At 47.3% G+C, this 27,989-nt stretch overlaps 14 protein-coding genes across 14 annotated transcripts; 10 read left to right on the forward strand and 4 right to left on the reverse strand.

The window, feature by feature from the left end:
• Positions 1-524: 524 nt before the first annotated feature.
• On the forward strand, positions 525-2,176 carry N7518_004437 (uncharacterized protein; the record flags this gene model as incomplete). Its single annotated transcript, XM_057185364.1, has 2 exons — positions 525-863; positions 914-2,176. The coding sequence occupies 2 exons, from the start codon at positions 525-527 to the stop codon at positions 2,174-2,176; spliced, it is 1,602 nt and encodes a 533-aa protein (XP_057042134.1).
• Positions 2,177-2,605: 429 nt separating this feature from the next.
• Positions 2,606-4,179, forward strand: N7518_004438 (glycoside hydrolase family 76 protein; the record flags this gene model as incomplete). Its single annotated transcript, XM_057185365.1, has 4 exons — positions 2,606-2,702; positions 2,782-3,029; positions 3,086-3,535; positions 3,607-4,179. 4 exons carry the CDS (start codon positions 2,606-2,608, stop codon positions 4,177-4,179), a joined length of 1,368 nt encoding a protein of 455 aa, XP_057042135.1.
• Positions 4,180-4,644: 465 nt separating this feature from the next.
• Positions 4,645-5,869, reverse strand: N7518_004439 (uncharacterized protein; the record flags this gene model as incomplete). Its single annotated transcript, XM_057185366.1, is given in 3 exon segments — positions 4,645-5,168; positions 5,180-5,230; positions 5,329-5,869. Coding segments are annotated over 3 exon segments (1,116 nt in total), but the record flags the coding sequence as incomplete, so codon positions are not given.
• Positions 5,870-8,447: 2,578 nt separating this feature from the next.
• On the forward strand, positions 8,448-10,289 carry N7518_004440 (MFS transporter; the record flags this gene model as incomplete). The annotated part of the gene is made up of 4 exons (XM_057185367.1): positions 8,448-8,758; positions 8,814-9,800; positions 9,860-9,991; positions 10,043-10,289. The coding sequence occupies 4 exons, from the start codon at positions 8,448-8,450 to the stop codon at positions 10,287-10,289; spliced, it is 1,677 nt and encodes a 558-aa protein (XP_057042137.1).
• A 257-nt stretch (positions 10,290-10,546) lies between these two features.
• N7518_004441 (CIA30 family protein) lies at positions 10,547-11,266 on the forward strand (the record flags this gene model as incomplete). Its single annotated transcript, XM_057185368.1, has 2 exons — positions 10,547-11,034; positions 11,083-11,266. The coding sequence occupies 2 exons, from the start codon at positions 10,547-10,549 to the stop codon at positions 11,264-11,266; spliced, it is 672 nt and encodes a 223-aa protein (XP_057042138.1).
• Positions 11,267-11,511: 245 nt separating this feature from the next.
• Positions 11,512-12,811, reverse strand: N7518_004442 (uncharacterized protein; the record flags this gene model as incomplete). The annotated part of the gene is made up of 5 exons (XM_057185369.1): positions 11,512-11,850; positions 11,901-11,907; positions 11,966-11,996; positions 12,050-12,117; positions 12,168-12,811. The coding sequence occupies 5 exons, from the start codon at positions 12,809-12,811 to the stop codon at positions 11,512-11,514; spliced, it is 1,089 nt and encodes a 362-aa protein (XP_057042139.1).
• An 800-nt stretch (positions 12,812-13,611) lies between these two features.
• Positions 13,612-14,974, forward strand: N7518_004443 (uncharacterized protein; the record flags this gene model as incomplete). Its single annotated transcript, XM_057185370.1, has 4 exons — positions 13,612-13,791; positions 13,845-13,971; positions 14,035-14,607; positions 14,661-14,974. 4 exons carry the CDS (start codon positions 13,612-13,614, stop codon positions 14,972-14,974), a joined length of 1,194 nt encoding a protein of 397 aa, XP_057042140.1.
• A 992-nt stretch (positions 14,975-15,966) lies between these two features.
• N7518_004444 (uncharacterized protein) lies at positions 15,967-16,933 on the reverse strand (the record flags this gene model as incomplete). Its single annotated transcript, XM_057185371.1, has 2 exons — positions 15,967-16,352; positions 16,405-16,933. 2 exons carry the CDS (start codon positions 16,931-16,933, stop codon positions 15,967-15,969), a joined length of 915 nt encoding a protein of 304 aa, XP_057042141.1.
• A 1,497-nt stretch (positions 16,934-18,430) lies between these two features.
• On the forward strand, positions 18,431-19,825 carry N7518_004445 (uncharacterized protein; the record flags this gene model as incomplete). Its single annotated transcript, XM_057185372.1, has 1 exon — positions 18,431-19,825. The coding sequence occupies one exon, from the start codon at positions 18,431-18,433 to the stop codon at positions 19,823-19,825; it is 1,395 nt and encodes a 464-aa protein (XP_057042142.1).
• A 546-nt stretch (positions 19,826-20,371) lies between these two features.
• N7518_004446 (uncharacterized protein) lies at positions 20,372-20,863 on the forward strand (the record flags this gene model as incomplete). The annotated part of the gene is made up of 2 exons (XM_057185373.1): positions 20,372-20,662; positions 20,753-20,863. 2 exons carry the CDS (start codon positions 20,372-20,374, stop codon positions 20,861-20,863), a joined length of 402 nt encoding a protein of 133 aa, XP_057042143.1.
• Positions 20,864-21,138: 275 nt separating this feature from the next.
• Positions 21,139-22,190, forward strand: N7518_004447 (uncharacterized protein; the record flags this gene model as incomplete). The annotated part of the gene is made up of 4 exons (XM_057185374.1): positions 21,139-21,331; positions 21,427-21,768; positions 21,790-21,880; positions 22,007-22,190. 4 exons carry the CDS (start codon positions 21,139-21,141, stop codon positions 22,188-22,190), a joined length of 810 nt encoding a protein of 269 aa, XP_057042144.1.
• Positions 22,191-22,247: 57 nt separating this feature from the next.
• Positions 22,248-23,410, forward strand: N7518_004448 (Phospholipase patatin family protein; the record flags this gene model as incomplete). Its single annotated transcript, XM_057185375.1, has 2 exons — positions 22,248-22,429; positions 22,600-23,410. 2 exons carry the CDS (start codon positions 22,248-22,250, stop codon positions 23,408-23,410), a joined length of 993 nt encoding a protein of 330 aa, XP_057042145.1.
• Positions 23,411-24,807: 1,397 nt separating this feature from the next.
• Positions 24,808-25,017, forward strand: N7518_004449 (uncharacterized protein; the record flags this gene model as incomplete). The annotated part of the gene is made up of 1 exon (XM_057185376.1): positions 24,808-25,017. The coding sequence occupies one exon, from the start codon at positions 24,808-24,810 to the stop codon at positions 25,015-25,017; it is 210 nt and encodes a 69-aa protein (XP_057042146.1).
• A 201-nt stretch (positions 25,018-25,218) lies between these two features.
• On the reverse strand, positions 25,219-27,459 carry N7518_004450 (uncharacterized protein; the record flags this gene model as incomplete). Its single annotated transcript, XM_057185377.1, has 1 exon — positions 25,219-27,459. One exon carries the CDS (start codon positions 27,457-27,459, stop codon positions 25,219-25,221), a length of 2,241 nt encoding a protein of 746 aa, XP_057042147.1.
• Positions 27,460-27,989: the final 530 nt, after the last annotated feature.

A 27,989-nucleotide genomic window follows, 5' to 3' on the forward strand; every position in this document is an offset into this window, starting at 1 on the left:
AGTCAGAATGGAAGGGAAAAGAGAGTCTGTTCTCACCACTAAAAAATTCGGGAATGTCGACGGAGATCTCATAGAATAGGCAGAATAACATACGTGCCTATAATGACTTAATATCATCGGAAATTTTCATACAATAGGTAACTTCCAAGGTAAGCATCGTCTATCATTCAATGCTGCATATCTGCTGTCAAATCCTGGCGCTACCCTAACCTAAAATTGAAAATCCCGTCAATCTTAAACCTAGTTAGACGGATGGGTCCTATCAACTTTCCACATCTATATAGATCGATGCCCCAGGCACCAAATCCATCACATGACTCGACCATAATCTCCCCTTAGCTGGCCCACTTGTTTATCCGATTCTCCGGCAGCAACCCCGGTTACGGCCCGTTAACGCCAGGCTGAACCTGAGATGGGAAAGAAAATCGAGCTTGAGATAAAGCGCGACCGCCATGAAAAAATACAAGTAGTCTGGGTGGACCCTGAAAAATGACGTTCCTATCTACTCCATAGACTTCTCGGACATGCAGCCTGCGCAATCGGATTCTTGTGCAACCGACCCGCGTCCATCGCCCCTGTGTGAGGTTGGACATGTGATCAATGGAGAGGATCCTCACACCTTGAATCTAAATCATTCCAAAAAACCAGAAGTTGATCAGGAAATTCAACCGATCGGCGATGCACTGGTGCCTCTTTACAGTGTCCTGCCAAATGGCGAGAAGACTTTCGTTATTATGGCGGGATCTTTTGCAGCCCTTTTTTCACCTCTCTCCAGCAGTATATATCTACCGGCCCTCCCATCTTTGGCTAGCGACATGAATGTTTCTGTCTCCCTGATCAACTTGACTATCACCACATACTTGGTAATGTCCACCGAGGTAGACAAGGAGGATATGAAGCTAATTATTTCTAGATATTCCAAGGACTCGCACCTTCTTTCATTGGCAGCTTTTCTGATAACTATGGACGCCGTCCGGCATATATCATCGCTTTTGCCATTTATCTTGGAGCTAATATTGGCCTCGCTTTGCAAGACAACTTCACGGCACTGATGATTCTGCGCTGTATGCAGTCCTCGGGCAGCAGTGGAACCATCGCATTAGGAAGCGCTGTTGTAGCCGATCTCTCGACCCGCGCTGAGCGTGGGAAATACATTGGATACGCTGGAATTGGACTTGCACTAGGACCGACGCTTGGCCCCGTTATCGGTGGGCTGTTGGACCATTTCCTCGGGTGGCGATCGATATTTTGGTTCCTGGTTATTATGTCTGCTGTTTGCTTGGTGGTGATCCTTATCGTTCTCCCTGAGACGTGTCGAGCTGTTGTGGGCAATGGGTCGGTGCCGCCAGCCTCGTGGAACCGCCCACTGTGGACATTGTTCGTACGAACATCACGATTCGACGACAACCAAGGGACTGCTGACCACTCCACCGTCCACCGATTGAAGAAGCGCCCGAATCCAATTACAGCGCTCTTGATAGCCACACAAAAAGAGATGGGGTTGGTTTTATTGTACGGATCCTTTTTGTACGCAGGGTACATGGCCGTTATTAGCACTTTGTCGACCCAGTTGGCGAGTCGATTTGGATTCAACTCGATTGAAATTGGATTGTGCTATCTTCCGATGGGCATCGGAAGCATAAGCTCCCGCTGGGTAGTTGGCCGAGTCATGGACTGGAACTTTCGCCGCGAGGCACAGTTGCAGGGAATGGTCATTCACAAAAACCGACAGCAAGATATTGAAAAGTTCAATGTCGAACGAGCACGCTTGGCGATCACTCTTCCACTGATCTATATGGCTAGCCTTTGTATCTTAGCTTACGGTTGGGTGATGCAGTATCGCACTTCGCTGGCCGGCCCCCTTGTGATGTTGTTCTTCACCGGTCTTACAACCACAAGTGCATTCAACACCTTGAGTACTTTGGTTGTAGATATCAATCATCAAAGCGCCGCCACTGCTGCTGCGGCAAATAATCTATTTCGCTGTCTATTGGGTGCGGGAGCCACGGCTATTGCATCGCCTCTAATCAAATGCATTGGCATTGGATGGACAGGTACATTCATCGCTGGCCTTTGGGTGTTAGGCAGTCCTGCTCTATGGGTTGTTTTCTACCGAGGGTACCGGTGGAGAAGCGAGCACAAACAGGCTAAACTCACCAATCAGACGCACGCTTGAGTCCGAAAATCACTCTCGTGATTTGTGTGAATCCCGCTAGAGAATGAGCGACCGGACCAAAGATGAAGCCAACCAGAGTCAACCAGATTGAATATCAGATCTACTCTATGCTCTGCATATTATCTCCGATGTCTCAAAACCAAAAAAGCTTGTAAAAGCTTGGCATTAGGCCCCACAACCGGCCTTGCACTCCACAATGAAATGAGTTGACGACGCTAGCGCCGAGGATTACGCATGCCCTTCTATATTTAAAAATGATAGTATGGAAATAAGATTGCTCAGTGGTGTCCATTTTTAGAGAAAATATTTTCTTTCATTCCTTGATGTATCAGCGACTACTTTCGAGCACATCGGTCTACGCTATTCTCTGATCTCCTATATCCCTCTCTGGTGAAACTTGTATGGTTTCCCATACACCACCTTGATAAGATGCACTTTCTTGGGGTGTCTCCCTTTGAAGGGGCTGTCGCTGCACTACTCCTTTCCGGCGTAGCACGCGCAATCGATTTGGATATTAGCGATGAACGTACGTGGTGGAGTTGAGATTCCGCGCCTCCCCGGCCCATGTCAATCACCAGAGAAGTTAACTTTTGATTTCATAACAGAGTCGATCAAAGATGCCGCGAGTACCTCCACTTACGCTATGATGAAATATTATTACGGCAACGAGACCGGTCAAATTCCTGGAGCCTTTCCAGACAAATGGTGGGAAGGAGCTCCACTTTTTATGGCCCTGTTAGAGTACTGGCATTTTACTGGCGACACGACATACAACGAGGAACTAAGTGTTGGATTGCAATGGCAATCAGGTACGGATGGGGACTATATGCCAAGCAACTACAGTTCTTACCTGGTGAGCATCTTCAGAGTCTCAAAAGGCAACAATCTCTAATGCCGGTTATCTACCAGGGGAACGATGATCAAATGTTCTGGGGTCTAGCGGCTATGACGGCCACTGAATTCTCATTTCCGGACCGGTCGACTGGATTCTCTTGGCTCTCTCTAGCTCAGGGTGTCTTCAATACTCAGATCAAAAGATGGGATACAACCTCTTGTGGCGGTGGTCTGCGGTGGCAGATTTGGCCCTACCAGTCTGGATATACAATGAAAAATTCTATCTCCAATGGGGGGTTATTTCAGTTATCTGCGCGTCTAGCCCGCTACACCGGAGATGCAATCTATCTACAGTGGGCTAACAAGATCTGGGACTGGTCTGTCTCGTCACCTCTGCTAAGCAACACAACATGGAACGTTGCCGATTCCACCGATGTTGGTAATGATTGTGCGACCCAAGGAAATGCCCAATGGACATATAACTACGGCACTTACCTGATGGGGGCAGCGTATATGTACAACTATGTGAGAAATTCCCTTTTCAAATTCATGTTGTCTTTGTTCAAGTACGTGTACTAACCTCTTACTGCCTACAGACAAACGGTACTACCCAGGCTCAATGGCTGACGGCAGTAAATGGCCTACTGAACGCGACAATTGACAACTTTTTCCTCACCGGTGGGGTTATCGAAGAGTATTACTGCGAGCCTTCAGAAACCTGCAATAATAACGAGGTCCTCTTCAAAGGACTGACTTCCACATGGTTGGCATTGACTGCTCTCCTTGTTCCATCGACATTTGACACCATTATTGCGAAGCTCCAAACATCGGCCAAGGCAGCCGCTGCATCCTGCACGGGCCACAGTAATGGCACTTGTGGTGTCCGGTGGTATAAGTCTACATGGGACGGGTGGATGGGAATGGAGGAAGAGATCAGTGTGACAAAAGTCTTCACGGCAAATCTGATCAATTTTAACAAGACTTCTCCGGTGACCTCGACCACTGGCGGAAACAGTACCAGCAATCCAACGGCAGGCGAAAGTGACAGTGATGCTTCCAGTACAACGACTACAGTGACAACCGGTGACAGGGCGGGCGCTGGCATCCTGACCGCTGTTTTTGTGGCCGGATGGATTGGACTCATGGCTTTCATGATACTTGGTGGTTGATTTTTCGAGCACGTGTGGACATCGTTTACTTGCTTCCTCATTTGTGCATTTGAAGTTTTGGCAATCTCGTGCTGAGCGACTGAACACATTCTATTGTGATAGACAGGTGAAGAGATAAACCTCTTCCAATTCCCGCGTGGCCAGACCCGGGGCAACGGATTGAGTCAATAGCGTTGTATTTATATTTACTGGAGTTTCTTGTTTTTTTTTTTTTAATTGATACCAGATTTATAGACCCGTCGGTGAGAGCAAGATGGTTGAACCGACTGGCTATTGTATATAACGGTTTACTTCAGCCCACACAATCCAGAACCATATTCGCTACATATGTGCTGGATAATGTCTGGCAACTCTTGGGGGTCCCCGTCCGTTCTAGTGCTCACCCCCTCGAAAAACGGCGTAGAGCACTATTGTCACAGCGATCTCCCTGCAGTTACAGGGGTTAGTTCTAATTAGGACAAGTACTTTTTGGCATTCCATTTTCAAGAGCAAAAACGTAAGGCACGGAGTTGTATTGATGTCGTGCGAGAGAAGCAATGACCATGTTTTCAGCGTCAAGTGTTTTTCGGGCAAGTTTCCAAGTGCGTCCTCTGGGTCAATATCGAAGATTGACGGAAACTGGAGCCCTATTCTCGCAAGTAATCGGGTCTCGTACATAGCTCCGAGTCTATACGCGGTGATTTCTGTCAATTGCTGTACCTTTTCTTTTGGGTAGCTGACTCCTTTGAGAACTTGATTCAGACAGTTATGAAAGCCGATATTCGGACCGGCATTGTCGGCACCGCGGTTGGAGGCAAAGTACTCTTGGGCGAGATACTGTAGACGTTTGAGCCGCCGTCCGCCAGCTCTAGTCACCTCGCTACTTGCCGCGCATGTCGATGGGGGAACCTGACGCAGGGACTGCCATTTTTCCTTGAATGACACAAGAGGCAAACCGAGGCGGCTCGGGGTAGGTGGTTGGAAGAGAACTGCTTCTTCCCTCAGATGACCTTGTCCTTACCCTTGACGATAGCCTTGAATGCGGCAATGGCGTCGTCCAGGTATACGACGTCTGTTTCAACTCGAAGATCCAACAACCTTAGAAAAAGCTTCTAGATGTGCACAAGTAGCGGTCAGTTATTTTATGCAAAAGAGGATAGCTAGTGAAACGAATAGGAATCCGATCAGTGAGATAGTCCCAATGGTAAGGAAATAGATAGATGGGCACATGCCAATGTTCGATGTAAAGTGTCCGGAGATTTGGCATATTCAAATCCGGGGTACGGATACTCTCTTCGGTACTCCAGCCGCGAAAGACTAGAGCAAGGTATAAAGTGTGTAACTTCGGGAAGACCAAATTTCCCAGAGCTAGCTGTACCACTGCTTCAGTCTTCTGGCTATATGTTTTCACAGTTGCAGCTTTCACAAGGTCAGCATACATCTGGCGGCGCTCTGGGGAGACGTTAATCATGACCTCGTCTAGGTGCATCCCACTTGATATTTCCATAGAGCCCCACAATATACGTATCGCGACCTCAGGGCGACGAACTCCACGCCAGCCTTCGGTGGCCGTCGAGTCTCCACTGAACTGGCCTCCGCCATGCCCTCGCAGAGGATCCACAGACGGGGGGGGAGGGGGCTGATAGCTTATCTCACATTCATCGTTTTCCGCAGAGAAGTGGATTTGCTGCCTGTCGCCAAGCAATCCCATCCCCTTCACACAGTCATATATAGACTTCGCGAGTTGTATATATGTCGGGTGCTCCAACCTATTGTTGATGTCATCTTCGGCATCTACCAGGCAGCGTAGTACTGCTGATGCGGCCAAGCTGCCGCTGGCTCGTCCAATACTTCCGCTGAGGGGCCACGATGAGGATTTGCTATTTGGAACAGCTACTGCAATTGCTGTGGTATTAAGCTGTTGCTGTCTGATGTCAGGGACCACTAGCCAACCGCCGGAGTAACATGAGGTGGTGAACAAGGTCTCTTGGAGCGGTGAGAGAGATATGTAGAAGGTTAGATTCCTACAAACGATCGAGATCTAGCTAACTAAATAGCTAGGTGAAGCCTGATAAACCAGGCAACGGCATGTGATCGGCACGTGGCCACCACAACAAGGTCACTTGAGGCGTGTTTCGGATCGTTCGGCGCAAGTCTCCCGAAATTCAGCCGGGCGGATAGGGGCCATTGCAACACGTAGTCCTGGTTGGATGGAAATAGAAGTGGTGGGGGCGGCACGGGAAGGGGCTTGTAAGTGCAAATTAGGAAGGCGGTACCGAAGATTCAGGCAGCCAGGGGTATATCTGATTGGGCTACAGTGTAGTGCTGCGATGACAGAGGGAGAGAGTTGTATTGCCTAGGGGGCAGAATGCCCGACTATTCTAGTTATGGAAGGTTGGTGCCTGCCGCACCGGACTGATGGTCAGGTGACCACCATATCCAACAATATCTAATAAGCTGCTAAACGTACACATACCAAGTAACTTACGAGGCTTAGGTTCTGGCATTTTAGTCGGTCGACCTCTTCTTTGCTAGACCAGAATTTCTTGTCGTCTACCTCGACAAACTTTGTTATTTTTAAGACTTTGTAATGCAGAAAAACACAAGCAAACATGCAATGTCAATATAAGTGAGGCATGAAGGTCTTGGCACATAAATGACAAGGAAAGAAAGCATCAAAGCCATTGAAGAATGCCACAGTCAAGAGAAACACTATTGCAAAACAGGCTATGAAGGGCTGGGGAGGTGACTAGAATGATCCGCACGGCAGAAATGGTGTTCGGCTAGTAGTCTATAACAAGAGCAGTCGCATTTATTTCAATTGGTCACTAGAATTAATATCTACCTGGTGTTCAACAGCAGAGTGAAATGACGACCTAACTTCCATAACCGGGCAGTGTTCCCATGTATGCGTCTCGATTTATTGCTTCACTCTGGGTCGAAACTATTGATATCAATTCGGTATTGGTGTCTACGTCGATAATGGCCCAGCCAAGAATAGGAGCTGATCTGTTTCATCCTAGAAAGTACGAAATTGAATGTACGAAATTGAATATGGCTTGAGCCGGCACAGCAAGGTGCCCATCTCCGTCGGAACCCTGCCGGCCTTGTAGCCTTAGGTTCTGGGTGCTCATGATGCTTCATATCGTCCGCTTTTTTATCGTCCCCCTCTATGTCCCGTGGGTAGATTCTGGCGCTGCATCATATTGATCGAGGGAGACGCTACAAAATATATTATTCGACAGCCCCGAACGGTCAGTGCTTTTACTATCCGGTCACCAATCTCAGCCCAATAGGCAATATAATCCCACTCCCTCTTAGTTGCTGATCGGCAGGCAGTCTTATCTTATGGCAGAAATGTGTAGGCCTTGTAAAGCGATTGAACCTTCTCGCACGGAAGGTCACCGCGCGCGCATTGCTACCCTCCCAGGTCTTCAACTTCTATTTGAGCAATTAACAGTGGTGTACCAAGTCTGATTAATCTGAAACTCAAATCAATAATGTTTTTTTCGTCTCCCCATTACGCAGATCGTCTGTTTCGTTGATCCTCTATGTTGTTTACTTCTATAAAATTACTACTGAGCTGAATACACTCTCGCCTTTGACCTGACAATTGACATTCTTATATTAGTGGAGTCATTAGATTCTATCGAATATAGAGCCTTGATTGAATACCAATAAAGAGTGACCTGTTTGTTGATTTGGAAAGCAAAACGCCTGTTCCGAACTCCACCCCGACGGCTTCGGCACGGGAAACACGCCAAACCGGCTTCACGAGGCGTGTCGGAATCGGTCCGCTATAATATGGTGTCATTGTTGATTATATTTCAGCCTGAAAATAAAAAAAGCATGAAGAGTTTTCCTTCGCTGAGACAAAACTGATAACGGCTACGGTCGGTTGTCCTCGGCAATCCACTCCATAGCGGGTGTCAGCCACACCTCCGATTATAGCCGAGACTGACATGACTTCTAAATGGTCAATGATTTACACTTGCCAGAGCACTGTGACTGGATAGTGGATATCTAAAGCACTTCAAGCCACAGCGGAAAAGTATGGATCTTTCAAAGGTGTCTTTTTGCCCTAGTTGAGGTCATTTTCCGACAATCAGGGCCCATTTTACAATGGATCAAGGATTAGGCCGAAGACCTAGAAGACTAGGAAGGAAAAATGTGATTGATGGGCCGACTGAAAGAGGGACATATACTGCATTGCCTTCCTCGGCCAGAGGCTTGTATATTCCCACACCAACTCTCGGCCTATTCCCCAAACCTTGATATGATAGCATACAATGGAGCGTCTCAATCAACACCCAGACAAATATGAGCCAGATATCGACTTCCCCGTTGACTCTCGCAGCCATCGATCCGACGACACAATTGAGGAAATCGACCCTCTCGAGCTTACCCGTATCAACACATATCGACTGCAACAGAAAACTACCGTAGGCTCTACAAGAGGGCCTACTCCCCGTGACAAATGGCTTCCCATGGGTGCCAACAAAGATTACCCACCTCTGCTCCCGGATTCTGAAGACTATGTCGTCGAGTTTGACGGAGCCAATGATCCCTTACATCCATACAATTGGTCTACATCTAGGCGGTATGTTCACTACCGTTCCTCCCTATGTAAGATACAGTTGCTAATACCTCGACAGAATAATGTTAGTTTGCATCCTATGTTATGGTACATTCGCCGGGTCGTTTACCAGCGCGGTCTTCTCGGCTGCTATTTCTGGCCTGAGCAAGGAGTTCAACACATCCGCCGAAGTTGGCTCACTTGGTGTGACACTCTATGTCCTTGGATTCGCAGCCGGGCCAACAATTTGGGCACCAGGATCAGAGCTGATCGGTAGACGTTGGCCACTATCCCTCGGACTTTTCGGATGCGCCATCTTCACCATCGCCTGTGCAGTTGCCAAAGACCTACAGACCATCATGATCTGTCGTTTCTTCGCTGGCCTGTTCTCGGCGAGTCCCATCTCAGTCGTTCCCGCTGTATTTGCAGATTTGTTCAATAATACACAACGAGGTGTCGTCATGTCGATTTTTTGCATGGCAGTGTTTATCGGGCCCTTTTCGGCACCGTTTGTGGGTGGTTTCATTGCAATGAGCGCTCTGGGTTGGCGGTGGATAATGTACATCTCTGCAATCATGGTGTTCCTAGGGTTTGTCCTAGTCTTTGTGTTCCTTGAGGAAACATATGCTCCAGTCATTCTTGTCCGCAAAGCAGCCACCCTACGCCGACAGACTCGCAATTGGGGCATTCACGCAAAGCAAGATGAAGTGGAAGTGGATTTGAAGGAGCTTCTGCGGAACAATTTTGCCCGACCCATTGTCATGTTGGTCAAAGAACCCATACTGCTCCTGGTCTCATTGTACATCTCCTTCGTCTATGGCCTCATGTATGCTCTTTTGGGCGCATACCCTGTTGTCTTCCAAGGCGTCTACGGAATGAGTTCGGGTGTCGGCGGACTTGCGTTTATCGGCATTATCATCGGCGAACTTCTTGGCGGCGTTTATATCCTCATGATACAGAGTTCATATAAGACGAAGCTGGCGGCAAACGGTGATAAGCCTATACCCGAATGGCGCCTTCCGGCAGCGATTATAGGAGCTGTGTCTTTTGCAGGAGGAATGTTTTGGTGAGTACCCTTCTTGAAATCCTCAACAATATTTGATGTTCTAAGCTAATGCTTAATAGGTTCGGCTGGACCGGATACACTTCATCCATCCACTGGATGGCCCCTGTAGCTTCAGGACTTCTCACCGGAGCGGGGATCTTTTTGATCTTCTTGCAGTGTTTCAACTATATCGTTGACTGCTATCCTTCGTTGTATGTAACCATGTTTCTCCTGCTAAAACTAGTAACTAACACAATTGACAGGGCTGCATCCACTATTGCCGCGAACACAATCTTACGCTCAGCTATTGGCTGCTCGTTCCCACTTTTCTCCCGACAAATGATGGAGAACCTAGGAGTGCAATGGGCAGGCACAATGCTTGGATGTATCGCAGTCGTGATGATTCCTATTCCTGTTCTGTTCAAGGTATACGGTCCATGGCTGCGAGAGAGAAGTAAATTGGCATGCTCGCCAGTTTTTGATGTTGAAAAGAAACCTTATGATGTCTGATATGAATTCATGTGAAAAGCCAATATACCCAATCTTATTTTGAAGATCAGATCGAACACAGCTCTAGTTAGTTAGTTATTTGTCAATCCGCAAGGGTTCCTTCGTTCAACTATAAATGACGTCACCCTGTCAATCAACCCGCCGATCCATAGATCGATCGGATTGCACTGGGCAGTGGGCACTCCGCAGTTCGCGAGAATCCCACAATCTAGCTAACACCTGCGAACTGGTCTCCTCTCAATATCTTTCAGTTTACGATGGAGTTCCCTACCAATAACCAAATAATTTTCGGGCCAGATTGGGACCTCAATCGCTGGACCTCCTCCGATGACCGCGTCCGTGGTGGATCATCTGTGTCAAATCTCGATCCTACCCCGGAAGGGGTACTTTTTCACGGAAACCTCGACATTGAGACACTCGGCGGCGCCGGGTTTGCTTCACAACGCACGGTCGGAGACGAACAAGTTTGGGACCTCACCGGACACGATGGTGTTGAGCTACACGTTGGTCCATCGGACGGGAAACTTTACACTTTCTCCCTGACAGACGAAATACCACAGCAGAGGCCAGATGGTCGTGAACAAAGTGCTCTTGTCTGGGAATATGATTTCTGCGAGAGTGACACAGGGCGTGAAGTGCGTATCTCATGGAAGGATCTGAAACCGACATATCGAGGCAAGCCGGTAGAAGATGCTAGGCCGTTGGACTTGTCGTGTATAAAAAGGTTCCGGATCATGATTCGAAGGTGAGTTTTATGTCAACTGAGGGCAAAACATAGATGCTAATTATATAGTTTCTTTGGGGCACAACAAGGTGACTTTAGCCTGAAAATTCAGTCGATCGGAGTATTCCGCCAGAGCTACCTTGATGATCCTAGTGTCCCGAAGGATTCCATGGGCCACGGTGATGAGAAAACGGGATCGGAGGAAACTGAAGAGAAGAAAAGCTGGTTTCTAAGTTGTTGCCCATTGTTTTAACTTCGTGGTCATCTCCGAAATATAAATGATCCTCAAAGAATTGCATCATTGAACTCTTGTGGGATGAGTGGTGTCATGCGAAGAACTTCATTTTGTGGATGTTGAACTTCCAAACTTGGAAGGGTGCTCAGTCGTTGTAATTTAACTAGCGCCTATACACCTTCGCACCAAATTCTTCCGACAACGAATTTTGGGAGGCTACTTAGGTAAACCATGCAAGATAATTTCTTACAAATGAGCCTTTTTCAAGAGCCCCGGAAGGGATTTGGTTGCGGGAAATGTGGGTTTCCCTCATCCCCCATTCGAGGCTCCTGAAACACATGGATCTCCGTCGTCTTCTGTATTCCGATGTGCTCCAAAATCTTCTCCTGACTCGAATGACGACTATCATGTCGGTTGACTTCAGGCTCGATATGGGAGGCAAACAACGAAGCGTCTGGAACAAGACGGACAAGAGGGATTGGCTTCTGTCGATGAGCCGACTCTGTGTGCGTGTACGCCGAACTCTTGCGGGAGCGCTGCAGTACGGCTGCGTAGGACTGTCGGAGGGTAGGCAATGACGAGCAGATGATAATAACGTACATCTAATTATCTTCATGAGCTAGGGTTGCTTGGACAGTACATGAGAACTTACCTCAATCCTAGATTTTATCAACTTCTGTCAACAATTCAGAGAAAATCCTTGGGGGTATGACTTACGTATACCACATAGTAATGTCGGCCCACGACCCTATATACGATTAGTCGGTGTACTCGGTGAAACATGAGTCGAGGAATACATACAGGTAATGTCAGAATGGGCAGGTAGGTTCTTGAGCAAAACCCATTTGACCAGCATTGCCGCCGCCGCACTAATAAGTCAGCTTGAGCCTCCCGGGGTATGATGAAAGGAGTGAGATACAAAATACCAGCTCCCATGACTGAGATGATCGCGACCTTCATCTTAATTGCGAGCTGGACGTGCCAAAAGATATAAGCCGGGAAAACGGCGAGGGCCAGATCGTTGAATGCATTGAAGGCTGCCTGGGATGTTCCGGCAACCAACTGAAAGTTGAGGCTGAAGCAGGAGCCATCCACCTTCGGATTCCAGATACGCTCTTGGGGTCGGCAGAATCCAATGATGATCACGATAGCTAACACATTCCACGCTACTGACACCGCCATCATGATATATAAGAACCATCGGCGCGCTGCGGATGCAGATTGTCCCATAAGCCGGAGCAGGAAAATGGTCACACTCATCTTACCAGTTGTAGTGCTGACAACAGAGAAGTTGGGTGCTATGACTGTGTACTTGATCGCCTGAATTTGCCGATTGCCATCTGGAATGTCGCTCAAATGGCGTCCTAATCCGTATGAAATGGCGACCTGGACCAATGAGGAGCATACCAGAGCATTTGCCAGTGACAAAGCGATAAAGAAGTCATCCCACCCAGCACGCCTCAGAGCCACACGTGTGTATAACCGCAGACTGACAACGACCACGGCGACACCACCAAAACACCAGGAGACTGCCGTGATACTGACACCGGGATCGCTCATCATATTTTGTCAACTTTGCTGCCGGGGTCATCACCACTCAAAGGCCTTAAAAGCGGACGGAAAACCTCGTATAGCGACCACGATGATCGCAACGCATACCCCTTATTCATCCATTTCATATTAGCAAAATCCTACAGAGTACTTTGGCGTACAACAGGATACTATTGTGACATCCTGATGAGTACATCCCTGTCATCAAGCCGTCTTTTCACAGCCAACCCAGTGAGGAAATCCTACTGGCTTGAAATAATATTAGCGGGCCGGGGAGTGCGGTCCGGGACGGGGTCATCGACTTAGCGTGCTCCACACAATCCTTTCTGATGTCAAATGTGGTGAACAAGGCGTTGTTGTCTTTATTCCCATATCTGAAATATCACCTTTATTGTACAACGCCATTGCACAAAGGTGACCGAGATGCACTTTTCACCCTCATAGCGTTGGCTCCAAATTCAACTCCGTAGAGAAAGAAAAATAATAAGCGGCAAACTCGTGGATACAACGTCCGAAAATCCTTTCCGACTTGAAACGATCGTCTAGACGCCGTATGGCACTACGCTTGGATGCTTGGGGCTAGAACCTCGAATCTCATGAGCCAAGCAAGCACACCACAGCCCAATTTATCTACCGTGTCAGTTATAAACTTGACTCGAAAAAGCACCCAAAAAGCGGGAAAAAACGGACCAAAGAATCCAGGGATTATTGCAAACTCGATAACCTGGTTTTCCTTTTCATCTGCTATTATACACCTTTGTCAAGTTACAACTAATCCTCTTATAGCTATATCTCTATCCATAACACTGAAGATGGCAACCGCTGTGTCAAACGAGTCATTCGACCAGCTGCAGCACCAATTGAAGCAGTCACTGGGAGCTTTCCGAAGCCAACACGAAGAGACAGATCGCGTGGCTGCCCTGAAGGCAGCGCAGAATCTGGTGAATGCACTACAGAAGCCGCAGGATTCGGTCTATCATCTGGCCTATTCTGTAAATATTGTACCATACAGGGTGATGATGATAGTTGTGCTAACTTGGTCTAGCCTACTCATGCCATGTGTGTGCACATTGCCATCGACATGGGTATATTCACCACGCTGACGGAGCATAATCGGCCGGTGTCGCTCGATGAGCTGGCAGCCGTGAAAAATGCGAGTCCAATTCTAGTTGGTATGTCCTTGTCTGCGGCTTTTCTATTTTGCATGGGTGAATGACGATGAACCTTCTGTATAGAACGAGTCTTGCGTATCTTAGTTGGAATCGGCTATGTTGGCGAATATGACACGCGCGTCTACGTTGCGAATACAATGACACGCCAGCTGACTGACCGACTCAGTATTTCGGTAACCAAATTTATATTTGATGTCGGCATGCCTACTCTTGCCAAAGTCCCCGAGTTCCTCCGCCGACAGGACTACCGGAACCCAGAGGGCGCTACCACAGGCCCACTACAATTTGCCGAGAAGATTGACGAGAGTCTTTGGACTTGGTTGCCGAAACATCCGGAGAATCTTGATTCTTGCAATACCTTCATGGAGGGTGACCGCGGCGCCCGGCCTAGTTGGCTTGAATGGTTCCCGGTGGAAGAGCGTCTTCTATGTGGCGCTCATCCTGATGCGGAGACGCTTATGGTTGATGTCGCATGCGGCCGAGGCCATGACCTCGCAGCATTCATGGCACGGTATCCGCATGTGCGAGGGCGCTTGGTGCTCGAAGATTTGCCACATGTTTTGGAAGAGAGCACCGTAGATGCAGAGCGTATTGAAAAACAACCGTTTGACCTGTTTAAGCCACAGCCGATTCATGGTGAGTCTCGTACTCTGATGCACGATTTGGACAATTATTGACATGAGTTCCAGGTGCCCGTATTTATTATATGAAGTTTATTCTCCACGACTGGTCTGACGAGGAGAATCATATCATTCTTACTCAGCTGGCTGGAGCAATGAAGCAGGGTTATTCAAAACTGATCATCGAAGAGTTTGTGCTGGCAGATCGCGACGGTGTTATGCTACCGGCGGTGTGGGATTGGGAAATGATGATTTTCTGTAATAGCATGGAGCGCTCCCAGTCTCATTGGACTCGCTTGCTTGGAGCAGCTGGTTTCCAGGTTATCAAGTTCTGGGCACCTCCTGGCGATGGGCAAGGCATCATCGAAGCCGAACTCAAATAGTAACAAGACAGTTTGTTGGAGCTATGAGGAAACGAGTTTGAACCATCCTGATCTTTTCATAGAATATTAGTTTGACAAGTCACATGTGATATTCGCTCGATCGTTTCGAAGGTAAGATTTACATCTTGCAGATTTATACGAAGGTTTGAAACATGAAACTATTTACACCCCCTAAAATCATATTTTTGGTCGCTCTTAAGCGTTGACGACAAGGCATTTTCGACCGTATAAAAGCCAGTAAAATCCATGCATCTTTAGACATCAATATTAGTAAAGTGATTAATTTCCGATCCCATTCGCACAAGGGCAATTTGTACGGTCAGGTAGCTCTAAAATTAAGAGAAATAAGGGGTCTATACAGTCGGTATAACCTCAACGGGGGGTGGGAATAGAATCAATTTCGCGGTTTAACTACAACATACGGAGCACCCTAATTCTGCCGGTCAAATATTCGCCAATTAAAAATGAGGGAGAACGAGCGGTATTACAAATTCAGAAGGCGGTAGCAGAATGGGTGTTAAAACCTTACAAAACATGGTATTAAGCGGTGTCGAAGGCGGTCTAAAATTGGTGAGAGCTCGTCTCCAGGGGGGCAGTTCACCTAACCGGTGGCCCACTTAAATCACGTGAGATCTCCACCGGTTGGGCGAAAAAACGGCACACAGGTTGGGTGAACTGTCGTCTCGCTCGTCCCAATTAGGCTATGAAACCATAAAAATCAGGCATCAGACTGTATCTATTCCTCAACTTTGGAATTCGGCTCTGTGACATAACAAGTAACTAAAGACCTTCTTTTAATTATTCATGCACTCACTGCTAGTATTGCTACTCCAGGCCTCATGAATCCAAGTAGCGTTTGCATGAATTTTAAACCAGTGCAATTTGTACTCTATTCTCAAATTCTAACAAATACATGATGATGCTTTTAACAAATCGACCAAGAACACCCCAACCCCAGAAGCAATGTGAACGCTCAAAAGAAATCTGACATCTCAAACCGAAGGTGTAGTCTGTTCATTGGTGTGTGCTTGCGGTCTGTAATCTCTAGTAGACGCCGTAGTCCGAGATGTTGTGGAGGTGGTGTGGCTGTGGTAGTTTGAAAGTGACGGTGCGCTTCGCGCTCGAAAGTATTCCGTCTCCGGCTGGCTGGTGAACATTATGGAGGAGCGGTCAACCTCAACGTTGGTGGTGGATTTTCCTTTCGTGGTCACAAGGGGTAACTTCGAGTACGACGGAGTGGAATGCAACAGCTTCCGAGCCGCGATTCGTCGTGTCTTTGCTCTCTGGCGTATACAATAAAACAGACTGACGCCGCTAAACAGCGAGATCATACAAACGCCAAATATAATTCCTGTTATGTTACCCCTGCGGTTCCATTCTGTATTGTTAGTATGATGGGGATCTTGCGCCTAGTGGGCTTGAAGACTCACTGTCCAGTGCCGCTGCGGCACTACTCTTCGCGGTTGAAGTTGTAGTACTTGTCGTAGTCGAAGCGCTGCTAGTTGTCGTTGATGCACTTGTGGTTGATGAGGTGCTGCTGGTCGTAGCCGAGGAGCTGCTGGTACTTGAACTGGTACTCGAACTGGTAGTCGAACTGGTGGTCGAGCTGGCAGATGTGGTTGTAGATGTTGTAGATGTTGTAGATGTAGATGTTGATGATGTAGAGGTAGATGTTGAGGATGTGGAACTTGCGGTCGTAGATGTCGTAGATGTGGTTGTATCGGTTGTGGTATCTGTGGATGTAGTAGAATCGGTTGTCGCAGTGGTGTCTCTGGCCCGAAGAATCTCGCCATATCTACGTCTCCCGTAGAGATGAGCTACCTCACTCGGCTCTGGGTCTTCCCATAAATCAACGGACGTCGCTGTGGCTGAGATCCATGGTGTGGTTTCAGAGGCATAGGGGTGACCGAGCACCCGAGAGCACAGCACTGTGCAAAGTGCAAATAATAGAATATGCATGGTTCTTCAATCGAGAAAACAGTACGGAGTAGACAAAGAAAGAATGAACATCACCGAAAAAGGATCGGAATGATTTAAGACTTGCTTTGGCATTTGATAGTCTTGAAAAAAAGGCCACGCGGCATAACTAGACACACGCGTAAGACAATTTCCCTATCAATCTAGTCTCCAGTTATGGTCGCTGCCATGGCTTAGTGTTTATTTTTGTACCAAGCGTTGTGGAATCAGCCAGTGGACAGCCGGTGCAGGAGGCTTGGTTGAACTGCACACGCATATGCCGCGCGGCACCCCACAAGGCTGATTTTATGGTTCAATCGGTCTCTATTTTTTGGTCAGTAACGTTCTACTCAAATTTCAATGTTTTCAAATGAACAGAGTACAGGATTCTATCTTATAAGTAGTATAGAAGTCAAAAATATCAGGCATCAAAAGGTAAAAAAAGGTTAAGGTAGAAAGATCCACCGTCAATATTGACACCAAGCGTTTTGGTAGGCGATTGTATTTGCACGCTCGCTACGGATTAATGTCGTATATCTTGAGGATATCCCTGGAGCACAATGACACAATTCTAGAGACGGCAAACTCCCAAGCATGGCACAAAAACCCTATACCCCTCCACAATTAACATGTTTCTTCCTTATTTTACATTATTGGCGCCTCGCCCCTCTGAAATTAACTACTTTTATCCCACAGGATGTCTTGTACTGATCGGCTATGGGATTTTATTATGGCTGCATATTGTATGACCAGAACATAAAAACCATTCATCGGGGAGAGAAATTCCTCACTGGTCTGTGGCTGGCTTGAACAAAGAATAGGTTCTTCCTCACAAATTCTTGTACCTGCAAGTCAAACATATGTTCATTTTGTTCTGTCATCCTTTTGACTGCCTCTGGAAGAAGTGCACGCCGTTGCATCAGTCCTTGTGGACGGGACTGACATAGGCGAATCTGAATTCTAATTCTCTCTTGAAGATGATGTGAGCGCTCATTCATCTTGGCTAGAAGTATTCAAAGAACTGCAGAGGCACCCAAGCCGCTGTGTACACTCATCATCGCCGATGCAGCGTGCGAAAGCAACAGCGGCCTGAAGCATTATAAGGAAGGATTGGCTATCTTGAACAATTCTGTGAACTGCAGCATGACGAATATTCGTTACCGTGTGTCTCGGGTTATAAAGCTTAGTCAATATCTTGTGAAACACTTTAGAACGAACATTTCCTTTATGTTGGTCCAGAAACGGGAAGAGTTTGTGCAGTTCCATTGACTCTCCACAATCCTACTGAAAGAATGACACTGATGGGGTAGCCAATGTTGGACAAAGCGGAATCCACCTTGCTCCAACATTTTTTGCACTGCCTGTAAGGCAGCGGTTTTTAGGGGAAGGAGAATAAAGGAGGATAGTCTCCCATACACCCGAGAAACTATAAATAAGGGAAGCTCTTCCATCCATCTCAAAGGTATCTGTTCTAGAGAATATTCTCAGGTAGTTTAATCCATGTCTTCCTCTAATCTAGAAGGCAAAGGAGTCACAAAAAAACACAATACGAAAAGCCAGTCATCCAAGGAATCTATCGGACAAAACCTTCAAAAGGCAGCTGAAAGTTCTCCCGCTAAGACCAAGGCTGTAAATGAACAAGTCTCGTACGTCCAGCCAAAGTCCAACGGAAAAGCAGATGCGCATGCTTCCGATCAAAGCCAGGAGGTCCAGCCACAGTCAAAGCCCCAATACAGTCCACAAGACAGCCATTCAACCACGGATGGCTTGAATGAAGCCGCTCCAGTTGAACCAAATAAAACGGACACGGATATGGAATACAGTGAGCCTGAAAGGGACCTATCCGAACCGCCCAATCCGAGAATAGCCAACAACGGAATGAATCCCGGTGGTCCAGCGCCAATCGGCGTTGACGACGATGAATATGGCGAGGTCCTAAATGATCTGAAGACGCTGTCAATTGGTCAGGATCAAGATGGAGAGCCAGACGCCTGGAGCCGCCTAGGACGATCACGCGTATTGCTGGTTCGATACGGGCCCTACAAAGCGGCAAAATACCGAGTCCAAACCGCAAACGGATACAACACTGCAGGCCTGCAAAAAGTATCAGATCCCGAGACTCGAATTTCCCACATTACATACCGAGGTCAAGATGGAGAAAAGCATAGGCGGTATACCAGGAACAACGTTGCCGGTATTGTTGGAGTGGCAATCAAAGAAAGGAAACCCGGATCCAAAACAGCCCCCGTAACATATGTCAAAATCAAGTGGCAAGACATCAGTGAGGCTGATCAAAAGTTATTGACAAGGAACACCTGCTGGATTACCAACGCAGATCTCATCGCCTTGACGGATCAGGCTACGGCAGCACAAAAGATATCGGAGGCCTGGGATAAGCAGGAACTACGCTACAATATCTGGCAAGGCCTAAATGGAAGAGACAGCCCTGATCGTTCACCCAGTCCGTGTCCGCTGGATACCTTCAAAGCGGAAAAGGATCGGACACTAAAGCGAGAGCGCACAAATGAACCATTTCCAAATTTCGAAAGTGGTCTAGATGCGCGGAGTCCTACTACCCATCTGGACCGGAGGCTAGTGAGGAACCTGACGGCAATGGACAGCGAGCGTTATAGTCCAGATCCGATAAAGCAAGAATTGAATAGCGAGGAAAACGAATTGTTTGTCAGTACGAATGGTCAGAACGTCAATGGTCAGAACGCCAATGACCTGGATACTAACATAAGCAGCGGATCCGGGCAAAGTCAGCCCCCACCAAAATTGAGCAATTCTATAAGACATGGCTTTGGGTGGCGGAGGTATCTGCGCGTTGTATATTTTCAGTGGAATCAGACTGAGTATGCCCCGTTCGCCTTCTCACAACCTCTGGTATCGTAAACTGCATGTCCCTCGATATGTTTCGATGCGTAAAGGGTTACAACATATTAAAAAGAGAAAGAGGAGATGTAATATATCTATATTGGCTTTATAATCTTCCTGTTCTGGATTAACTGCTCCGCATTTTCATATTGGCCCTTGCTAAGCCTAGGGTTTCTCACAAAGGTGGGGGCCAGATCCAATTAACCCATTACTAGAGTAAAATTTCAAATATTGGAGGTGTCCTTGTAGTTTCGAATTTATCAATTCACCGAATCATAATACAATCGAATCGAGTGGAGTTTTTGATAGAGGATCATCAAGAATAATGTTGCTGGCCGAATCTACAACACCAGACTGTCCCATGTAGATGATATGAGAGATTCGCACTCAATATTAATTATTGGGCATCAATTGTTTGACATAATCGACGAGAAATGTGAGGGTCAAAGAGTTTATAGTTGCTATAGTATCAAGTATTTGATGACAGGCCATTTCCTAAGTAGGCTTAGATATAAAAGTACACGATATCCGTTGTTTCGCTTACAAGACGTGCTTGGATTTACAATGGCGGCGTGGCTAGACCTGCTCTCAGATGTTACAGGCAGGTCCTTGGTAGACACCGGGCGATTCGAAGAAATTATCCAGGGAATGAGCCATCCCAACTCGCAATACCCTTCATTTATCTATTTTGCTGGCAATGGAAATCGGATCAAGGCCCTTCAAGCCTTGTTTCCTCACAACAATGTCACACGCAAGGGACCGACTGGACTCATTCGTATTCATCTCAGTACTACTACCGCCCACACTGAACATCCTATCCTTTTTGCCGAGAGTAACCCTTTCAGCCAAGCCGGGGTGGGTGACACTTGCTTGAATAGATGATCTGGAGACAAACATAGAAGATATTCTATTTCCCTTGGGGAGTAAGACGTGATTAGACAAAAGATCTTACCGTGGACCCAAGTTCTTTGTCTTTTTGTTAATACCATCTCTGAGATGCAGGATGTACAACAACTGCTAGAAGCACCATCGGAACTCAAAAAATACCCAACTTAATGCGTGTGATAATTATCCTGTCAGGGGACTTTCCGCTTAAAATGCATGACACTGATGAAGACTTTGATACTCCCGAGGTATACATGGGGCGACACAAAGTCACAATACTGGATCTCCGAGACAGATCAGAATTATCCCCCACCGTTGTCTTTGAGCCATTACGGAGGCTTATTCTTGATGAAATTCAAGAAATACGAAAGATACAGAAAGAAAAGTGCCTCTCAATCTCAGCCGTGCATCTTAATGCACTCTGGGACCGAACTCTTTAACTTCAAATGAAAGGACAAAACCCAATTAACCTTGACTGTCTTTCAGTGGCACCAGGCGGTTATATAAGAAATAAAGCAATGGTGAATTGCTTTGTCGAGTTACAAAAGCAAATTGCAAATTCTGCATGCCATGAGAGTGAGCTCTATAAATTTATCGCTTCGGCTCTGCTACTGGACGCCTATCCGCCTGGGATGCACCGTAAGCAATTTCTATATTTACAAGACTACTCCCCCTCCATGAGTCTTTCTAAAATCTTTCCCCAACGGGGCTGACCAATATAGTCTTTCAACCAGAGATGATTTTCGATGCCCTTTATCGGGATCATTGTCGGGATGCCTGGGATGAGGAAAATTCGGAAGCATATTGTGTAAACATTTCAGATCAATTCGTCGAGAGCTTCACTCAATTGGGACCGAAGATGACTTCAGCAGCCATCTGTCGGGAGTCGCTGGTACGGTTCTATCATACGTGGGGAGGCTTGCAGTCGACGACAACTTGCTTTTCTTGCATGTGTCGACCGCCAGAGCATATGCTGCCTTACAGACATGCAATCTGTGACACTTGCGTTATACTGTTTGGAGATGCGAGTACCCATGCAGAATACTATATCGACTTATCCGAATGCCCTATCTGTGGTAACTTACTCTAACTCACAGTTCGCCAACTTCCACCAACCAAGCGACCAATTGTGATAAGCCTAGATGGGGGAGGAGTTCGTGGTGTCATTCAACTAGGGCTCCTACGAGCGTTGGAAAGACGGCTTAGAGGCATATCGATAGTATAAATATCTGATTTATGTGTTGGGACAAGTGTTGGTATATACTCGGTTATTGCTAAAGAATGTATTCCTTGGTTAAAATATCTGATATTCAGAGCAGGGGCACTTTCAGCGATAGATATAACCCTGAATGAAGTATCCGCAGAGGAGAGTTGCGCTAAATTTCCCGCTTTTGCTCGGATGATTTTTAGACCGTCTCCTAAATGTGTACCAAAATCCACAATACCTCGCAATATTACATGGATTAAATGCTTGGCAGGCCTTTTAGCTGACTGCTAGTACAACTTAGGCAACCTAGAGAATACCCTGTAGAAAGTGGTCGGCCCCCAACGTCGAATGTTTGATGTCACGACGACGGGCTCGACCGGCTGTCGAGTGGCCATCATCACAAGCCGTATATCTGATGGGAAAGCGTGCGTTTTGGCAAACTATCGGGGGACGGGTCAGCGCGATGTGAATGCGGCATACCAATTCTTAACTCCCCGGACGAAGGATGAGAATCCCCTCGTACAGGACGCGTGAGTAGCTTTGAATTATCATCAGCCCATCATCTAAAGTACTGCCATGTGTATAAACGCGTGACCGGACTCGCTGACGACCATTGTTCACAGAGCTGAGTGCACCGTCGCCGCTCCCTTATGAGTGTCCCGGTACCCCTTTCAACATAACGAGGGCTAATATCGTGCAGCTTCTTTCGAACGAAACTCCTTCCAGGGTTTGGATTCTTGCAGGATGGTGGAGTTCGTGCCAACAATCCTTTGGCAATTGCACTCAAAGAGCTAGCGGTCATCTGGCCCTCAGCTAAAACGCATGATCTCCTGTTATCAGTGGGAACAGGGTCATCTTCCTCTATAACTCAACCAGTTCATACTGCCCGGAGTTTACTGCGAGATAGTGCCATCCCTCGCATGATTCGAACCACAATGTCTTCCCCATCCATGGATGGTGAGCAAGGATACCGTGAGGCACTCATTTTTTTGCCGGATGACAAAAGATCAAATGTTTTTCGGCTCAATCACGAGCTATCTCAACCGCTTCCTCGGTTGGACGACGTGAGCAGACTAGCGGAGATATCTGAAATGAATTTCGCCGTTCCGGATGAGCTAGTGAGAGCTATCTTAGCATCTGCCTTTTTCTTCTTTGAACTTGATGAGCTGCCAATCAAAAGACAAGGGGTATACTTCTGTCAAGGGTCGATCCTGTGTTCCCGATCATATGCCAGGGAGCTGGTGAAGCATGTTATGGTCGAATTTCCAGGAGCAAGGTTCCAAACAGGCCGCAGCAATCATCTTGGAGATGTCGGTAAAGACGACGGTTGCCATGTATGTGGATACTATCGCAAAAAAATAAAATTGTCTGTCAATGGTCTTGAAGAAATGATATCAATTGGGATTGCTGGCTCTTCGTTCTTCCAAAGAATTGGCGGCTTTCCAAAATCGTTGCAGGAGCTCCTCGAAGACCAACAAGCAAATTCCCATTTTGGTCGTGCCGACCATTAATTGCTGCCTGGCCTCCAAAAAGGAATTGCTACTGCCCCCCACAGATCAAACGCCACGTTCAATGCATAGAACCTGCCTTGGAACATAAGAAGCGGCGGCTATGAATTTATATCCATTCTATCCCATTGTTATGTGCTGGCTGGTTCAAGATGTTCATGTGATTAGAAACCCCTAGGGCCATGTCAATGTTGATTATTGTTTTGTACTATCGGTGTGGCTCTTTTGACCTATTAATGAGGTGTGTTGCTTGTGGATCCAAGAGGGGAAGCTGAAAGCCATGCATTAAAAAAACCCGATCCTGTATCCAAGAAAGAAAGAATTATTTATCTGTCTTGATTTCGATAGTGTTCAATAGTAACTGGACAGGGGTAGTTAGGCCGATAATGTCATCCCCGCCGATGCTTCATTAGGCGTGTACACCGGTAAGAGCGGAATGTAGACTGAAAATACTGGAATATGGGAGTTGGCCGTCCAGATATTGATCGCTGCCATATCTGGGTGATCGCATCTCTTGTCGGCGAGAAGTCTGAAAGTTTGCGGTTAATGTATATGAGGCTTCGGAAACGAACCCAGTCGCTCTCCACCGTTAGTTGGTAGAGTCTCCAAAGCTGGTTCTGTTCTACGGCGACAATCGTTTGTGTAACCGCAACTTTCAATGCTAACGGGGTTGGATACCCATAAACACAAACAGGCATGCTAGGCTCGATAGGTCAGAATCAAGCTAGTTCCGAAGCGTGGCAGCCATGACCATACATCTCTAATTGGTTGCCGCTCGGGTACTGCAATGCGAAGGCTATCTCGCGCTTGAGCCAGCCCTCGCTACCTCCCACCGTGTGGTGTGACTGGACACCTAATTCGACCACTTTTGGAAGAAGACTCCATGCTTTCCAACCCGAATTAGGCAAATTAGGCAGGGTGAGAATTTTGAGGGTCTCAACAATCGCCGCAAAAAGCAGCACCACTCAGATTTGTGACCATTCGCACGCTCTGGTTACACATATAAGGCTGACTGTGTTGTATGAAAAGGTATGCGGCCTGCTACTTCATCTGAAAATGTTTACGAAGGCGACTGAGCAGCACCTACCTACGGATGATTCCTCAAGCATCTACAGCCGTTCGACAGAGTGTCCAAAAAACGTTTTGCCATGGAACTCAATGCCGACGATGCTTCCGATACGTCACGATTTGCCAGAAATAAATTCTCTGGACCATCAGATTGCGTTAGCTAAAGGCTCTACCATGGCATTGGAGACAACTCGAACCCGTCTGAAATGCTCCAAGTCACGAAACTGCTTGTCACTTCAAGAGCTGAGGAACGAGCGAATTTGTCAACGGGACCTACAGGAGGACGAGAACGAGTTCTACCGCTCTTGTTTCCAAAATTTGGTTTTTTGTCAATGGCCATAACTGAAGTTTCACAAGATTTGACGTTGCAGTATCACTTCGAACCAGAGGCAAAACCTCTTGGCAATAAACGGGTGCTTCAAGCTATCAGCAAACTTCGTGTTGCTACAGAGCAATCTAGAATTCGAGAAGCCCAGGCTGAGCAGGTCTGGAAACGACAGTTGAAAGTCCCACGATTCAATCCTACCACGCGCTGGATTTGATCCAGCGCAATTGTAACTAGTCATCGAATGAGAGCTTTAATTATTTTTTATTTCCAGTATATTTTACCAATCTAACGGCTATCAAGCTCAACTCCATGAATGAATAGTTGACATAGGGATAGATGGTAGTTACCACCGAGTTCAGACATGATTGACATGTATTTATAAGGTGCGCTGTTGTTGGACACCTTGCAAGTCGGTTCATTGGAACCTCGCTCGTGTATTCCAACATCGCAACTCCTGCACTGCTTTGTTTATTTCTCCCGCAAAACCTGAAGGTAGCTTTTTATCAAGCACATCATGTGGCATCAGTTTTCGTTTGCGATTTGGTGAAAGCATCCCCAAGATGGGCCGTAAATCGATGATCTCGGCCCTTTCAAAGTCGAAAAATACCACCTTTTTGCTTTCTGGATTGTACAACCAATTCCGCGGGGCTGGATCCCTATGAAGAACATTCAGACGGTGCATCTCTGAGAGCGATTCTTTCATCTTGGCAATTAAGCAATCTTGACTCATTTCCCTGAGAGCCAGGTCGAGAGGCTGTCCACCCGGACTCAGTAACATCATATGTTCAAGATATGCGATACCGTCGTAGCTGTACGGATGGGCCAAGTCGATACTTCCAAGATAGAAAGGGATATATATGCCTTGGATTGGACGTAGCTGGTCATATACAGCAGCTTCATGCCGAAGGTGTTCCGAGAACTCTGGAACGGTGCATTTTGCAGGCACAGTGTATCCGTGCGAGGATAACGTAACTTTTAAAAGAGCACCACGAGAACCGTGTATACCCAGTACTTCACAATCGGCATTGACAGTCTTAGATAATTGATGCCGCAACAGCTTGATGAAAGATTTTGCGTTTATGACGTGACGCGTTGTGCCATGATCAAGGAAATTGGGGCAAGCCTGATCTAGCTCATCCCCATAGAGCAATCCGCGTAGACACTTTAACGTGCAGTAGCGCCGGTTGTTTTCTCCTGATGATCCTTGTGTAGCTGGCGTAGATGTTGGATGGGTCGGCGGTGGATGCCTCCGTTCGATGTTGCGATAGATGCGCGGATCCCGGCTCGGCGTATGGGGGTCAGGTTGGTCGTCGTCTGAATTCCCTTGTGCGTCTATTGACTGGCAACTACTAATGATCGGTTTGTGTCGCTTGCGACGTAGTTGTATCGGAGACGTTCGAAGAAAACCATTCGTCCGTGGAGGGCGATATTCGGAGGACGGTACCTCCTCATCTGGGATACTGTCCAGAATATCTGCGACAACCACTTTCCACCTTGGCAAAGAGTTGATTGCTTGCTGCCTCCAAGCCTGGTTCCGAGGCCGCAACTTGAGCGCCTGGAGGGTGAAAGCGAGAGACTGCCCCACCGCGGTCAAATGTAGACGATTTGGGCCGCTCGAATGGGGGTCCCAGCCAGTGAAGTCCCCAACATCTCCCTTTGGAACAGAGAGGTGGTACAAAAGCGTCCCAGAATCTTCCCCAATTCGCAGATAGATATCAGCTTCGCCAGTACTCAGGACTCCCATTTCCGTACCAGCGCGAATCATATAGTCATATGGCTGCACGAGAAGCCCAGCAATCGCGCGATGGAACCGAACTTTTGGGGTCTCGTCTTCTTTTTGCTCAACCACTTTATCGATGTCCATATCCTCCAGCCCTTCATAAATGTGGCCCAGAGTCACCTTATGTGGAGACTTGTACTCCTTGATATAGGCTGCAATGCGATGGATCGATTCGGATGACTGACTGGGAATGTTATAGACGCAGAATTGATCGGCACGAGGCCTGCTGCTTCGTGCCGGAGGCGGGGTTCTCGGCCCACGCGTCGCTGTGTTGCTTGATGCGCTTTGTTCTCGCGCAGCTAAACGCGGTGAGCGTCGCCGACCACGAATATCGATATTCTGCATTCCCTCCTCAAGTTCCCGCTCAGGGCTCAGTGTATTGGAGTGGTTTTCAAAACGGATCGACCCTCTCAACCCAAATACTTGTCGTAGTGTTGGATCATTGTAGAGCTCTTCGATGATTTTCGAAACGTGGTCTTCAACGGTCTGGCGAAGAAAGTGGTTAAGGTCAAGTTCCGAGCCAACGAGCTGCCGCCGAATGCTTTCTCCCGTTTCTTCCAGGGTATGAAGAGAAGTGAACAGTCTGTCTTCCACAAGCGATGAATCCATCAGCAATCGCCAAATATCCTCTTGTTCTTTCGCGAAAGAGTCCCAAGCTTTGAGTATTCTGGGGCGAAGTTTGTTGGTCGCATTTGCGGGATCTCCTCGCGTGGATTGTGTCTTATCCTGCTGAACTCCAAGACCGAGGAAGAGGTGATTATGGAGACCATCAAGAAATGTGGGTAGGCTGGTTTTGGATGTCCGCTCCCTATCCTCCCTTCGAAGACGTTGCTCCTCTGCAAGAAGGCGCCGCAGTTCGTCAATTTCTGTGGGCATTCTGAATCCAAAATGTTGCGAATGGCATTTTGTTTACCTTTTACGCACGGCTCACGTGTTGATTTCACGTGATCTACTTTAGACCTTGGTCACGAGCTTTACAATTCTCCAGCCACGCACTTCAACACATGAAACGCAGTTGGATGTGCTCTTCAAATACTTCCCGAGCGCCACCCGACTCCGCATACGCTTAATGCCCAATTAGGCAGTGGGGAATGAGAAGCCACATGTCTATTTCTACTAACTTGAGATCATCCAAGTAATTGATCCCAATATCCCCGGGATCGTTTTTAGTGTCCGTCAGCAGCAATGACGCAGTTGAGCGTTGTACACGCTTCCCTTATGAAAGGAATTACCCTATGTAGGTGGCATTGTGACAAGACCATGTGGCTTTCTAGTTACAGTTCTTTACGGAATGTAACCCCCGCAAATATTATAATCTGCTGATGGTTTCTCCATATGAAATATAATGTTGTATCATTATCTAACATACTTCCCGTTGGAGCCATCAAACCCCAATGAGAAAACCC

This window comes from Penicillium psychrosexuale (genome assembly GCF_028828465.1).
Source record: "Penicillium psychrosexuale strain IBT 29551 chromosome Unknown utg000003l, whole genome shotgun sequence".
Lineage (NCBI taxonomy): Eukaryota > Fungi > Ascomycota > Eurotiomycetes > Eurotiales > Aspergillaceae > Penicillium > Penicillium psychrosexuale.